The 15,415-nt window shown below is 41.8% G+C and overlaps 1 protein-coding gene across 7 annotated transcripts in view; it reads left to right on the top strand.

Moving 5' to 3' along the window:
* Window positions 1–15,415, top strand: part of LOC124999975 (lymphoid-restricted membrane protein) — a 29,431-nt gene that overhangs the window by 8,634 nt on the left and 5,382 nt on the right. For 6 of the 7 annotated variants that reach the window (XM_047575246.1, XM_047575249.1, XM_047575250.1 and 3 more), the window contains exons 14-32: window positions 101–194; window positions 653–799; window positions 1,497–1,598; window positions 2,288–2,439; window positions 3,711–3,822; window positions 4,554–4,833; window positions 6,024–6,076; window positions 7,812–7,908; window positions 8,395–8,563; window positions 10,043–10,130; window positions 12,235–12,281; window positions 12,388–12,476; window positions 12,605–12,741; window positions 13,373–13,463; window positions 13,577–13,631; window positions 13,731–13,758; window positions 14,194–14,334; window positions 14,779–14,913; window positions 15,028–15,175. In XM_047575246.1, coding sequence (XP_047431202.1) covers window positions 101–194; window positions 653–799; window positions 1,497–1,598; window positions 2,288–2,439; window positions 3,711–3,822; window positions 4,554–4,833; window positions 6,024–6,076; window positions 7,812–7,908; window positions 8,395–8,563; window positions 10,043–10,130; window positions 12,235–12,281; window positions 12,388–12,476; window positions 12,605–12,741; window positions 13,373–13,463; window positions 13,577–13,631; window positions 13,731–13,758; window positions 14,194–14,334; window positions 14,779–14,913; window positions 15,028–15,175 — 2,165 coding nt within the window. The remainder of the gene's footprint in view (window positions 1–100; window positions 195–652; window positions 800–1,496; window positions 1,599–2,287; window positions 2,440–3,710; window positions 3,823–4,553; window positions 4,834–6,023; window positions 6,077–7,811; window positions 7,909–8,394; window positions 8,564–10,042; window positions 10,131–12,234; window positions 12,282–12,387; window positions 12,477–12,604; window positions 12,742–13,372; window positions 13,464–13,576; window positions 13,632–13,730; window positions 13,759–14,193; window positions 14,335–14,778; window positions 14,914–15,027; window positions 15,176–15,415) is intronic. The other variant, XM_047575245.1, reaches the window with a different exon arrangement.

Consider the following 15,415-nt stretch of genomic DNA (forward strand, 5'->3'; position numbering starts at 1 on the left):
AAATGGAAGCACCTAAATCCTGCACACAACGTGGCAAAATGTATCCATTACAATTTGTTTGCACATCACCCTTTTACTTCCACTCTCCTGTCTCTTATAGGGCTAGTGTCTCTTTGTCGGTGGCTTACAGGTTGAATCAGAGCAACTCAGGATCTCTACAAACAGAACTGGCTCTGGCGCAGTCGCCACTGGAGGTCAGCGCTCCCCTGCTGTCCGTCTGTCTGATTTGCATAACTTTTCTTTTATACCCTCTAGTTTTTCTAATGCTTTCCTCTGTGCATTCTAATCTTTTCACTACTTAATATCTCACTCAGTGTCTTGTATTTATTTCCATCTCAGTTTTGTTTTGATTCCTGGCAGAAAATTCATAGCTGCTTAATCTTGTTTTAGTTGTACACCGAGCGTTAGTTGTGCTGTGTAATCCGTTTTTAGTGCCCCTGATCCCAGCCTTTGTTCTGAGAATATTTTTCCTACAGGCAGTTGATTGATGTGAAGATTTTTGTTTCCGGTTTCTCATGCATTCAGCACAGAACGAAGACCATTATCTTAATAACTGATGCAGCTCTTCGCATGGCTCAACCCAGCCTCTCTGCAGCTTTCTGAGTCATTACACTGGTTTGGAGTTACCTCAAGCTATTGTCTTTGTCGACAGGCACCTCATGGAGCTGAACATTTGCCCACTAACACCAGCATTGCCTCCTCGCTGGATGAGACGCTGGACAGAGAGGTGCTGCTGTTGCTGCAGGGATTCAGCTCTGAACACGTGGCTCTGGAGTTCAAGAGCCTCTTAAACAAACTGGTAATCAATTGTGATTATGTGTGAAACCCTGACTTGCACTTCTCCTAAGTGTTACCAGCATTCTCTTATATATGTTTTCTGTCATGTTGACTGATTTGCAAATGACTATCAGTAACTGTAGGTGCAGCATATCAAATAAGGATTTGAATGAACAGTTTGCTTACACAATATTTTTTTATACTCATACCAGACAAATGGCTTTCAGAAGCTGCTACTTCCAATTAAGAATGAGAAATTATATTTTAGAGTCAGCATTTGGAAACCTCCACAACAGTCAGAGGGGTTGCTCACAAGTGAAGACTTTTGCAAATCCTGACAATAAGAATGAGGTTGGACAGGGGCTTTAAAGAGCTCAGAGCTCACATTTTTGTTCATGTTTCGTTGTCATGCAGAGGCTTAACTATATAGCTTCATGATAAGCAGCGTGAAATAAATGGGAATTTTCTTGAAATGTGAATCTTATAAAACTACTCTAGTGTGTCCCAGCATATACATATCCACCTGAGAACAATATGTCCCTTTTAAGAAAAATGACTGGGATGAACTTTGAGGCAGTAATTGTCAAAACATGTTTGGTTTATGGAACCACTTATCTGTCAACTGTTAGCTTGCCCCTGGAAGTCATGCTTTATGTTTGTTTTTTTTTGTATACTTTGTATTTCTCATACACAATATACTTCCCTTTAATGTTTCTCAGAAAAGGGATTTCAGAGAAGAAGTGGCCTCTGTCTTACACACAGTTAGAGGCTTGTTGGATGACCATACGCAGCTTGGGGGCAACACTGAACCCAGTCTTCAGGTTAGATTTTTACTTTCACACACATTTTAATGTATTCTTTAGCCTACACGAAAACACCAGTGAAACGCCTAAGAAAAAGTGAAGTTCCAGTGCACTGTGCCTTCGGTGTTGATGCAAATTCCTGTATTTTTGCATACCATCTCGGTACATTTTTATCATAAAGTTATATAACTTGACCTATCTCCCTCTCCCTTCACCTGTTGCTATGTTTTTTCTTTCTATCACTGCTATCCGCTTTTCTCTCCTTACCACCCACTATTCCTCTGGAGAGCGCTCACTTATGTAACTCTCCAGCAGGCCCCATCCAAGCAGTGCTGTTTAGCGAGTGTGTGTTGAACGTGAACGCAGCCCACTCCCCTCCTCCCTCCTCTCTCTGACTTTCTGTATCTCTCCGTCTCTCTCTTTCCCCCTCCTCCTGCATAGTTGCCACTCTGCATTCATTAGCCACGTACTGCCATACAGCAGTAAACATACCAAATGAGACAGAAATCATTAGTGGAACTGAGCTGTACCAGTCTATTTTCTGCTGGGTCTCCACTGTACTGGCTGACATGGAGGTGTTTTGTGGCAGTTAGTTGTTAGCACTTTCTGGGAGCGTTAAAAAAGACGCCCAGTTACTCAGGTCGTGGAGCAGCCAGCGGCCTTTCACCGGGACGAGTGAGCAATCTCTGGGCCTTGTCTTCCCACAGAAAGTGCAGGTCGAGCTGGACACTCGGAGGGCAGACTGGGTCCTCAGCCTGGACCAGCTGGCCCAGTACGCAGACTCACTAGAAAAGGAGCTGGTCAAAATGGCCAGTAACATGAGGAGGTCTCGCACGGAGATCCTCCACCTTTCAGTCAGGTGAGTGCATTTTTTTGTTGTCTCCACTGCCTGTTCGTTTGTGTCTGTGTATGTGAAGATTAGTGGGATGTTAGAAATGTGCAGCAGCTGATGCGTTATTTAGTTTGAGAATCTTGTTTAAGAGCAGAGGTGGATGAAACAGATATTAGAGGAAGGTGGAAGAGAGTAGAAAAGCAGTGAATCTTGTTGGTGGCTAATTATAGAAAGCTTGATTTTAAGGCAGGGTGAGATTTCATTGAGGCGGAGTTGCTCTTGTGTAGCAGCAGTCTCATTGGTTGAATTAAACCCTAGCAGGCGGAGCTGAAATAATTTCTTTCAGAGTGAAGTTGTACTGACAGCAGTGAACTGGGCTTTTGTAATCGAGCCGAGAGCTGAAGTATAGCAGTCTAATTACTGATTAAAAAAAATGATGCCGTGTGGACGTTATGAGCTGTGAGCTGGTCAGCCAGCTTTCCAAGTCCATACAAGCCTGTAGCTGTCTGTGTAAGCCTCTTGTGGTTCTTGCAGATCTTCCAAGATTTCAATTGCTTTTTAAATTTGCTACATGAATAACATTACATATATTACTCTGTCAGACCCCTGCAAATCTCTTTGATGTGGATGCCCCTGCTTACAGTCCTCTGTTTCAGTTGGCCAGTCAGTTGTACTGAATGGGAGAAAGACACATTAATCATCCTAACCTCAGTGACCTTAAAGGGGCCTGCCTCACTAGGTTTTGGTTCGGAGCCATCCCTGGATTTCAGTCTGACTGTGAGTGGATGGATTTGCGTTGCCTTGCTGCACGTGTGTCTGTTTGTATGCGCGTTCATGGAGACGGCCTCCCCTTCAGATATATAATGGGGCTAGACTGGGGCAGTGTCAGACCAGAGAGGGAGAGCTGGACAGGCTATCCAGTTGGGATTTACTGGTGTTCAGTTGCCAGGGTGTTCCCAGGAACTGAAGAGGGCTTATTGCAGGTGTAGGCTGAAGTGTAGGATTGGATGGTGCTTAGATCATGAGTTTCTTGCAGGATACATTTGAGGGTATGTGTGCAGTCTGAGATTTAAGAACTAGAAAATTGAAGAGGAGCTATTAGTGGGCCAGTCAGAGAACTGGCACTGTTCACGCTGGGCAACAGAATGGGACACTGCATGGGCCTGCGGATTGGGTACAGTATGTCCGCTGTACTATCTCCTAGGGCGTCAATACGTTGCATGTTTTTATCCTGATCTTAACTGAAATACTAATAACTATTGGTTTGTTATTAATGGGGCTTTTTCAAATGCATGTAGGGTGCAGGAGCAGGAGAACCAGAAGCGGCAGCTGTGCGACGAACTTGAGCAACTGAAGACACCTCAGGACAGCAGAGAGGCCTCATGTCAGACGCCTGCACCGGATGAGGAGGTCAGAGAGGAAGCCTTGATCATGCTTTCATTTCTTAGGCATAATATTTCCACTATTATCAAAATGAATATCTTAAACACTGTGCAGTATTCAGAATACTCAATGGAATATACTCGGATGCTCATCTCGGATGCAAAGTCACCTACACTGTTTAAATGTTCACCTGCATCAAAAGTCAAACTAGATTTGGATTAGGATGTATTTTAACATGTGCACGTTTATTTTGTATCTATTAATGAGTTGAGGGACATCAAATGATTTGCTTGGAGAGCAATAACAGAGCTGATGCTGTATTCAGACAGATGGTAGAAGAGAGCTGAGTGTGAGTTGGCTGCTGAAGTGGACATGTGCACACGCACTCAGAATCAAATGCAACCACACACCTACGCGTTGCTCCCAGTACAAATGCACTGATGCAATTTTGAACATTTCCATTTTTCCACCATTGTTGTTGCTGAGGGTGATTGATTTACGTACAGAATCCAAGTTGTCAAATAATGCAGTTCTAAGTTAATATAGAAATATATTAAATACAACTTTGAATTAGGAAACAAGCACTGTAAAATTTTCTGTTTTCAAAACGATAGCTTTGATTCCAGAAAGCTTCCAGATTTTTCAGTATTTATCATTTACCGTTACTGTTTACCGTTGACCATCGGTGGGATTTTTCAACAGTTTAAACAGGCATTTGGCATGTTTCTCGTTGGCGTTAACTTCCTTTTTCTTTTTAGCCTGGTGATGACTTGGACTGGGATGAGGAGTTTGCTCTCCAAGACTTCCTGAAGAACGAGCTCGCAGAGAGGAGTTGTCGGACTCAGGACGGGCAAAGAGACGGCAGACTTGAAGAAACGCCAGAAAAATTAACAGACAGAGGGGAGGAAGAGGACGGGGAGGAGAGGTGGATGGTGGTGGACACAGCAGGAGATGGAGAAGTGAGGGATGTGTCTACTCCTATGTCTGAACTCTCTGTTGTGGCCCAGGCTGTTCTGGGACCAGTGGGAGATGTTCAAGGTTAGTGGCAGACACACATATGTCCACTATTTCAGGCTTACTTTGTGTATAAATGTCTGAATGTGCCAGTGTAGCTGTTCATTTATAACTTCCTTTCAGCAGATTAGATGTTCTGAGATGCCAAAGGGAAAGAAGAGAAATTTGAAGAGTCATCTTTGAGCATATGATACCAATTTAAAGTTAAATAGTAATATGTCTTAGTCATCACGTCAAGTTAAATAGTGCTGAATTTAGTTTAATATTTTTCTGGCCCAGCTGTGAACCCCATGGTCACTTTTTTTGGTTAAACAGTAAAAACGAGCCTTGAGCTAAGGACAATGTGAGCTAATGCATCCTGGAATTAAGATGATTTATTTCAGTTTCCAATTTTAAATGGTAACAAAAAAAAGCAAGTTTGTAAATCCTCTATTTAAAACTTTTAAACTGTCACATACGTTGCTGTGGATGTATCTATTTATCTATAGATGCATGGGTGTTGCAGTAGATGTGATGATCACAATGTTTTACACAGTGCTTCACAGGATCAGCTGTAGGTGAACAAGGGCTTATTCATTCTTATTGTCTTTGAGTGTTGACTTGTGTGTGATTGAGTGGATTGTTCCCTTTTCCACTCTCAGGGCACCCAGCCCTAGGATATGCTTTGTATTTCTCTTACACAAGGATACACACACCCTGAGGAACCTTGGAAGTAGACCCCTGCCTTCTATGGCTGTTGTGGCCCTGTGCTTCTAAAGGTTGTGTGAGAGTGTGTGTGTGTCTCAACACAGGATGAGAAATCTCCTCTTCTTCAAGGTCCTTCTATGGCCAGGTGTAGGACTGGTCTGAGACCATGAAGTGAACTCAGTAATCCCCATTCCTCTGCCTGCATGAGTGGCTGGCAGGCAGAGAAACAGAAAACAAAGTGCAAATGTGGTCATTAATGACCCCTTAGAAGCCATTCATGGTATTTTAACCCATCTCTCCTCTTTCCTTCAGCTTTATTTCTTGCATAATAGACAGTCTGACCTTTTATGGTAAAGGTGCGGCTGCTTTTTTTTTTTTTTTTTTTGACGGCCATTAGCCCGTGGATGAATTGGACGGGGTTCTTGGTTCTTAATAAGCTTTGTCCTTTTTCAGCCTCCTATATCCTTCTTTTATTACTTCCTGAATTTACTGGCATTTTCTCATCTTCTCTGCTCCGTCTGTTTCAGGCTCTGCAGCTGGCACTGAGTCAGAGCAGGAGGTGAATTGTCAACCTTTCCAGGTAAATAATAATTTTGAAATGTCCTCGGATGCGCTGCACACATTGTCTGCTTTTTCTGCATGGGTGCCTCAAAAACGCCACTAAACATTTTAAAGTATAATTTGTAAATTAAAGATTTTTCTCCTGTTTGTTAATAAATTGAACTTCTCTATACTTTAAACCCGTTCTCAGAAAGCAACCCTTTCAGCTGGTAGATGAAGCGTATCAGAATCTCCATTTAAAATTAACGTCTAACCAAATTAGTCTTCTTCCCTTAGGGATGGTACCAGACATAAGATGATATATTCCTTCCTTGAAAAAACCTTTTAACCAAACTCAACATATTATAACTTTTTGACGACCCATGTGCTCTGTATATTTCTCAGTGATCACACATAATGAGTGTGACGGAGCTTTTCATTCACCTGTGGATGGGCCGCTGGGTTGTGTTACCTTTTTGGACATAATCTTTGCTTTTGGGCCTCCTTGATTGAGCAATAATAAAAAGTCCAAAAAGTGATTGATATCAGTTGGACAAACTATTTGGGATAAACCTAACCTTAACACTTTATGATGTTCCATAAATGACTTTACTATAAAGCAAAACACAAATGAGAGACTGTCGGCAAACCTCTAAACCTACACAAATGTTGGTGGTGAGAGCAAATTGATCTGCTGACTGAACAAGCATCGCGACTCAACTGAGAACAGGTGACTTTATGCATACTGGCCAGTCAAGTTTTCATACATTTTCATAGTCAGCTGTTGTTCTGGCAACGCAACTTAACGTTTCCTGTGCAGTAGGATGTTTTTAACATGTTTAACTTTTCTAGTTATAAAATTCAGATCTGTATGGAAATGAGTTGGGCACTTGCAGGATGTGGGTATTTCATCTCATTGCACATTTAGTCTGGTTTGCATTTTATCCCTCCCCACACTTTTCACACGTTTTTGTCACACTTACATACAAGGCCACTTGCATACTCTTCCTTTGTTCAAGGGCTCTTTGACATATTCAGTTTCTGAGCTTTCAGAGGTTGGGGGAATGTCCTTGTACACACCAACAGTTCCTGCTCCTGTGACGTCTTTACCATTCTTAAGTGAATATGATCCAGTGACTGCCGGGAAGATAGAAATTTACAGAAATATTTCTTTACCACCTCTCCCTTCCTCACAGTCCTCTCCTGATGCTTGCTCGCTCAATCAGGCATTTGCCTATCAAATAGCCCTTTGCGTGTCATTATCAAAGCCTCTGCACAGAGGCAGCAGTCTGCATGTTTGTGCTGAAGCTGTCTACTTCCTTACATAGAGTGGCAGTGATGAAACATCACACTCAGGTTAAAGGAAGAGAAGTAGCTGTAATCTCTGTCTTGAATGTCGTGCATTCTACTCGCTTGCTCAGCGTCCAATTCATTTCCATGCCTGTGAGCTTGATAAAACTAATTTAAATGCTCCATCAGCGCTGCCAACAGTATGAAAGTAGGGGTTGCTTTTGAAATCCTATAAAGATGACAGTAATTGAGGGTCTTTCCAATAATCCGTCACACATGGGGACAGGCTCTTTGTCTTCACTGTCAGATGTAAGATTTTGTTATGCAACGTTGTGTCTTTCGACGCTCCTTTCGAGGTTTTTTTTCTGTTGACTGATTGTCTGCCCGGTTAATGTGTGTTGCTTACTTGATATTTTCACCCATGTCCTTTTTTTTTTTTTTTTTTGAATATTTATCATAAACTCTCTGTGTGCGTGTGTTTTCAGGAAGAGGCAGCGGTACCACTGAGCGCCCACGTACAAGCTGCCAGCGTTAGACACCCAGAGGCGGATGCTTTCCCTGATCTGTCCCACTCAGAGAACAGTAAGACCTTTTCTCTCCCTCTCCCGCTCTATAATTCACTTATGTGTATCACTCATAATCCTTTTGTTTCCCTCCCTCCCCCCCCCCCCGCTGTCATCTAGTCTACAGCTGTACTGTCTTTACTTACTTAACCAAAGAGTGAGTCATTTCCTGACTCACTTGGTGCGCTGCTTGTTTAGAGAAGACATGACTAAATCTCGGAAGAAGGTCAAACTCTTCTAAACGACACAGAATAAACATCTTTTTGTGTTTTTGTTACACACTTTGTTAACTAGATATACAAATATCTTTTGTGTTAAAAAGTAACTCGTATTACACTCATTTTGATTTTCTAAAATTAAACTTACAGCTGATGTTTGTATAATTTACATCCAGGTTACACTGAGCATTTAATAGAGTGTTGTATATGATATGAGTGAATAATGACACCTGATAATGCTGAAAGTTTACTTATTAGATGACATAAATTTCCTTTTGTCTTGGCAGGTGCAAAGGTTTTTGACGCTGCAGAGTCTAACTGTTGTGATCCTGCTCAAACCCTGAGCGACCAGCCTGAACTGGACCAAACCAATACCCCTCCCACATCAACTGATATGGTTTCTCCCAGCTTCACATCACGTGGACCTGATGAAACCCCCATGACCCACAGTGAGAGGTAACCAGAAAAAATAAAAATAATAATTTTTTCAAACTACCACTAGGTGTTGCCAAAGTTTCATTTAATTTTGAAATATTTTAAAGGTAAAGACATTTATTAAGGTTTAGGGTGAATAGCAAAACTAATTTATTGTTTTCAGTGAAGAAACATGTTTGTGCTCAAAGCTTTTTATTTTAATTTGAGACAAGCGGAGAGAGACTAGCAGAGACAGAACCATGGTGCCGTGTCACAGCATGTTGTGCACATGTTGTGTGAATTTGACCTCTGATGCATTCTTGTCCCATGACACATCGGATATGATGATGTCTGTGATCTTCAGCATTCACCGAAATGGTAGAAATAAAAAAAGTATACTGCAAGGCATGGCAAGACACACTCATAATGAGTTAGTCATGTGTCTGTTCAATAATGTTCTGACTGAGATGTTGAGTTTCAGTTTGAGTTAGTTGTGTTTAATGATGACATTATATATTATATAGACTACACTTGGCTATAGTTAAGGTTAAAGCTAAATTTTGCAGGAGTGGTATTATCCTTGCTGTGTACAACATTAGCTTGAGAGGCAGCTGGAGTGAGATCGGCTGAAATCGCATGAATTTGCCATGTTTCAGTGTACTTGTGGATGATTTCACAAAAGTGCATACCGGTCGCAGTCCTGTGTACACATTTTTAACCTGCTTTCACCTAATAACATTTAGCAGACATGCTGACTACCTCCCTAGCTTCCGAGTCGCACCAAAAAGAAGCTAGCTGTGGTTCGTCTTAGACGCTGTGCTGCTACATCATAGCTTTGTTCATCAAATTCACTGAAGGACGCACATGACAGGCTGAAGGTTCAAACGATACCAGACTAGTATCTCTTTTTAACTGCCTGCTCTTAACAAACCGTTTCCAAGGTTGACTTAGTATCCTTCAGCTTAGTGCATTACTGCTTGATTAATATGATTGAGCTGATGTGAAAAGCAGGATATACAATCGCAAACTTTAAAACAGACCTTTCTGTTTTTGTGGGCTTGGTCAGTCTTTTTTTCCCTCAGCTTCTGTTTGAATTGGCAAATTGAGTCTGTCACATACAACACACATGTCTCCATAGGCAGCATGTCTGATTTTCATAGTCTAAACTACACCTGCTAAATATGAAACTGATGGGTGTTATCAATAGCCACAGTCGTCATAACTTAAGTCACAACTACAAGAGTTTCTTCGTTTCCCTGACTTTGGTCACATTTGTTAATCAAATGGGTGTTCCCTTGCTGTGGGAGGAGTACAGAGGCTAATTAGAATCCCCTAAGGTCACGCTTTGCATAGTGAGAGTCCACCTCCAAAGAGATGGAGGCTGTTCCTCATCTCTCTTCCTCTCGTGTAGTGTAACATCTGCGTCGGTAGAAACCTAGCGCATGTCCAATGTGAGTAAATCAAGGCTTTGAAAATGGATCGCGCTTGACAGTTGTCTTCTGACCTTTCAACTGTGCTCAGCACCCAGCCGACCAGTGAGGACCACAGCGGAGAAGAAGAGAAAGAAGTTGAGGCGGACTCGGCTACAGGAGACATGAGTCGTACTAAGGTCAGTGGCAGAGAGGAAATGTTTCACTATATAGGGTATTACAGTTTCCTCTCTTCTCTTCAGTACCTACTACCCTCAGTCTCAACTTCCTCTTTTTGGCTCGCTATTTCTATTTGGTTTTTTTTTGTGTGTGTGTGTGTGTTTCTTGCAAGGATCTATGTGGGTGTGTTTTGAAGGTAGGTGGATGTTCAGTGGGCTGGACTTAGGCTTTTTTTTTTCTTTCTTCAAAAAGGCAGTGATGGGAAATCCTCGTCAAGCAGGAAAAAGCAGGGATTGTAAAATTAAGGGAAAATCCGAATGTGACTGCGTTTCTCTTCACGGTTTCAGTGAATGACATAGGAAGTAATCTGCTTCACTGAACTTTTGCCAAAGTAGGCAAGTACTATTGTTTCAGGTTTTCCTACCGACTGTGATTTTGACGAAGTGTTGTTTTGATTTATTACGTTTTTATTCAAATCATTTGGTTTGATCAACACATCGGAAACCAAAGAGATTTTACATCAGAAGCTCAAACCGGCAACCTTCATTTATTATTTACACTGCTTATTATCAAGAGTTTGATCGAGTGTCACTGTTTTTTGTTGTTGTTTTTTTTCATGATAATTATGTAAGATGGCCTGGCAGTATATTCATGTTGAAACCAGGAGGTGTTTTTCCGGGCTAACATATATTGTGATGCTCTCTCAGTACAGACAGAATTACATTTTGGTGTCAGACCCATCAGCTTGTTTTGTGTCGTCTTACACCTGCTGACTGAAACCCTACTAACAGATAATCTGAGACTCAGACTGTATTGGTTTGAGAAGTCTGGTCAAGCATGACTGAACCAAATCAAAGTGTTTCTGATATTTTTTAATATGTTTCAGATATGTTTTGTGATATACTATGGTAGTGTACTTCTGGTATCCTATACTTCTGCTATTTGAAAGGCGAGTGGAGGCGGGGAGTGGAGGGGCGTTGCATATAGACAGAACAATTTGTATATATTCAAATTGTTGTTCTACTTGTAAATGAAGACATTTTCATTGGCCACATCTTATAGACAAACTGAACCATTGTGTATCCCGACATTACCACATTATTAATTTTTTTTTTTTAATCTGCTTGCTGAAATGGAACATGTGTACAATCTCATGTATGGTCCCCTATATGAGTGCCACCTTTCCCCACCATGTTTGCACAGTAATCTTAATACTGATTCTAGAGATGACATTTCATGTTTTTAATCCACGTCATTATTATGTCATTTAGCCAATTTATGTTCTCCTACGCACTTTAAAAAAAAAAAAAAGGTTGTTTTTGCCTTCTGCAACCTCACCACTAGCTACCACCAAATCCTGCACACTGGATCATTGAGTTGACTTGTGTTCTCAAGTTTTGACTTGACATTTATTTGGCTGCCGTCATTTGCAAAAAGATAAGATATATGCTCATCGAGACCAATTACATCTTACATTAGTAACAGATAAAAGGAATATAGTTCCCTAAAAAGAGTGTTCAGTTAAATCAGTAAATGAATGTTTGTTGTATTACATCAGTTAATGATGCCTGTAATGATTTAGAAGCTTAGGAAACTTAACAGCAGTCAGTTTTAATTTACTCCACCGTTTGCTTTGGGTATAAAATGTCCCGAAAGTCTCTTTAAGTTTTAAATTCAACAAAATAAGGCAGCTCTCCAGAACGGATATTATGTACAATCATTACACAATATCCCATTACATTGCTGGTAGCTCTCACCTTGCTCTACGACAGTGTGTGCACGCAGTCCGCCTCCACTACTTAGCACTGTGCCAGTGTTAACCGAGCGCCCTTTTCTGCTGCACGCACACACATTAGCAGAGCTGCAAAGCTCTCCATGCAACTCCACATTATATAAGGAATCAGCCCAATCTTTCTCTTCCACTCTCCGTTCAGCTTAGATTGCGTTTCACTGCCATGGGGCAGGTACACTACGTGTATGCAAACGTATGTGTTCATGCGTTGTTTTGTTTTGTTTTTTTAAATCATTAACCATCTCTTTCAATTCGCTACAGAAAACATGCTGGAAGGCCTGTGTCTCTTTTTTCACCCCTTGATTTCTTGCCTTTACTCTTCTCCATCTTAGAGGCAGAGCCAGGACCAGTTGGCAGACAGAGCAGCAGCTGAGGACAGGTGAGTTGTTGACTGAACTCTATTAACTTGTGCTTGAAACGCATTTGTCGTTTGTTTGGTATGTTATCTGCAAATGCTCGAGTGTTGTGTATGTGTTTCTATCCAGCACAAGCCTGTTACCCGTGCTGGTGGAAGAAGAGGAAAGCGTGCAGGACAGTGTAACTGAGGCTCCAGCTGTTCCAGTCGGCATGGCAGGTAGGAGGAAATTCTGTTTTGCATGAAGTAGAGGAAACGACAAACAAACGTCAAAGCTGGCCGTTTGTTTACACCTTCTTCCATCTATGTGTAACTTTGACCACCCACACGGCAACTGCCTATTCCAGGAACAGACCGGCAGGCCAGCAGCGCGCCTACCACCTTCTCTAACAGCAGCTCTCCTCAGTCGGGGTCGTCCTTCACGCACGCGAACCAATCAAGGAGCAGCATGGGCAGCGTGACCTCTGACCCCGGCCATTCCAAGGTTAGTGACACCAAAAAGGACAATGTCCGTCATGGCAAATATAGGATGGAACTGGTAAGACCTGTTTTACGCCCTCTTTTATTAAAGCTATAAGAGTTTAAAGTCTTACCAACGTACTTGGCTGAATATCGCTGGGATGTGTCATTATGTTTATGTGCTGCCATTTTGTTCAATTTAAAAAAAGAAAAGAAAAAAAACTGCCTTAAAATAGCCTCTCCAGGTTGGATACAATGCCAGGATCAAGTTACATTTCTTTGTCTGTGGCAAGACTGTGGCCGTTGGTGCGAACCAACATGAACACGAATTCAGCCTGGCAAGAAATGTTGTCGATCCAGCTATGTGAGTGTGTGACGATGTGAGCATTAGTGTGCCTATAAGGAGAGAGAGGGAGGGAGAGAACCTGCATATTTTGGTTGTGGCTTCACTCGGGATCAGATTATTCAGAATCAAGATCTAAGTGCACTGCCAACTGCTTCGAATCTCCACTTTCCCATAATCATGTAGGATAGTGAAGGAGAAGGCAGAGTAGTGAAGGAGCAACATGGATCTTGAGGGGAATGTGAGAATGGAGAACTCAGACTTAAAAGCAGAGGAGGAGGAAGAAAACATTGTGTTTGTGCGGACCTTGCAGGAGATCTCCAACAGCATGGGGGCCCTTGAGGAGCGCAAGTTTCGCGAGGACCCAAGGGAGACCAGCGTGGCAAATGAGAAGGAGTGTATGTGTAAATATACCATGTGTCTTTTTAAATGACCTCTTCTACTGTTACTTTAAAACTGAGTTATAGATTTGGACAAATATTTGTTGTGCTGATTGGCTTCCTGCATTCACCTCTAGCTGAGACATCGGTAAACTCCGACATTCAAGACAACCTTAAAGAGGACAAGAACAGGTGAGATGTCAGTTTATTATCGTAGCAGCTTTGAAACTGTTCACGTGTTTATTTAGGAAGGCTTTTCACTAATTCCTAATTATTGCGCTTCATTTACAGCCTGTTACCAAGCGACAAGGAGATTGAGGTATGTATACTACTTCATAGCATGATTATGTTGCTGTCCATCATCACATAAAGATCGACCAAACTAATACATTGGCCCGATAGATTTTTGCTAGGCATGAGGAGTTCCTCTCCCCTAAAGTTTAAACTTCCGTCTGGCTTCCAGGCTGCAGATTATGTGTTTGTGAAAGCTAAGAGCTTTTACTCTTTTAAATAAGTGATTTTTTTTTAACCCTCTTTAAAGCTGTGGGTTATAGAAGATCTAGAATACAACCAGTTTTCTGCCAGCACAGAGATGGTGTTTTTGATAACATAAAGCCCGTCTTTATCAAATAAGGAAATGTACTGTACATCCTGTCTGGCACCAGAAGAATGTAATGCATATGCTTAACAGCGAGGGCCAAAACGGAACATCACAGTGGCTACTAAAGTCTCTCTCATTTAACTTTTTTTTTAGGCAGAATTCCAACGTCTGGCACTGGGGTTCAAGTGCGACATGTTCACCCTGGAAAAGAGGCTCCGGCTGGAGGAGAGGTCACGTGATCTGGCTGAAGAGAACGTCCGCAGGGAAGTGTCCAGCTGCAAGGGATTACTGCAGGTGTGTGTGCAGCTGTTCAGCTCGGATGGATGGAGCTGTTGCTGAGTTGCTCACATATTTATTTTTTTTCCCGGACTTAGAAATGTTAAGTTTCAGTTTCAGTTATAGTGCTTTTATGCACCTCTTTTTTTAGTATAGTTTCTGTAGACATTCAACCTTTTATAAGTACTGTAGTGACATGGTGAATGGTAAATGTTTTAGAGCCTATACAGATAACAGCGAATTTACTAAAGGTTTTGTTGCACAATGTGTTGTAGCACAGAGCTAGACTGCCGCAAGTTGCACCACTTCACCACTTTAGCAATACGTTGTGTAATTTTTGGCTGCTCTAAACATCATTTCAGTTTTTGAAAAGTCACATATTATAGTAGAAAGAATGAAGTGCAAACCCTTCACTGTGAGTTCATTGATTCCGTTCATCTCTCTCTGTCTCTTTCCTCTTAGGCTCTGACCCCACTGTGTGAGGATGACAATCAGTCCATGGAGATCATCCAGAGGCTCCAGAAAAACTTGGATATCCTCATCCAGTCCATGACCAGGGTGTCCAGTCGCTCCGAGATGCTAGGAGCTATTCACCAGGTCAGCTGAGAACTAACAACAAACCGAATCACAACCCTAACCCCACAGGGCGACAACAGACTTACGTGATTTCAAATGTGATAATTCATGGTTACTTGTGTTCGGGACCAACAGGAAAGTCGAATTGGTAAAGCCGTGGAGGTGATGATCCAGCACGTTGAGAACCTGAGGAGGATGTACACCAAGGAGCACGCTGAGCTACTGGAGCTGAGAGAGACACTTATGCAGAACGAGAGGTCGTTTGGATCACAAACAGAACGAGGTCTGAGACATTGGCTCCAGAGACTCACACAGTCTGAGTAGATGCAGCATGAGTTTATAAATCCATGTTATTAGTTTTATTTTGCCAGTTTTTGTCAGTATTTTAAACAAAAACTAGCAGTATTTTAAATGAGACAGATCTATTAAATACCATATACTCATGAGTACTTAGGGCATCATTAACTGCTGTAAACTCATGATTAGGACCCATAAAATAATGTTGGACAGTTATCTAGTCAAA

The sequence above is a fragment of the Mugil cephalus genome, chromosome 22, assembly GCF_022458985.1.
Source record: "Mugil cephalus isolate CIBA_MC_2020 chromosome 22, CIBA_Mcephalus_1.1, whole genome shotgun sequence".
NCBI lineage: Eukaryota > Metazoa > Chordata > Actinopteri > Mugiliformes > Mugilidae > Mugil > Mugil cephalus.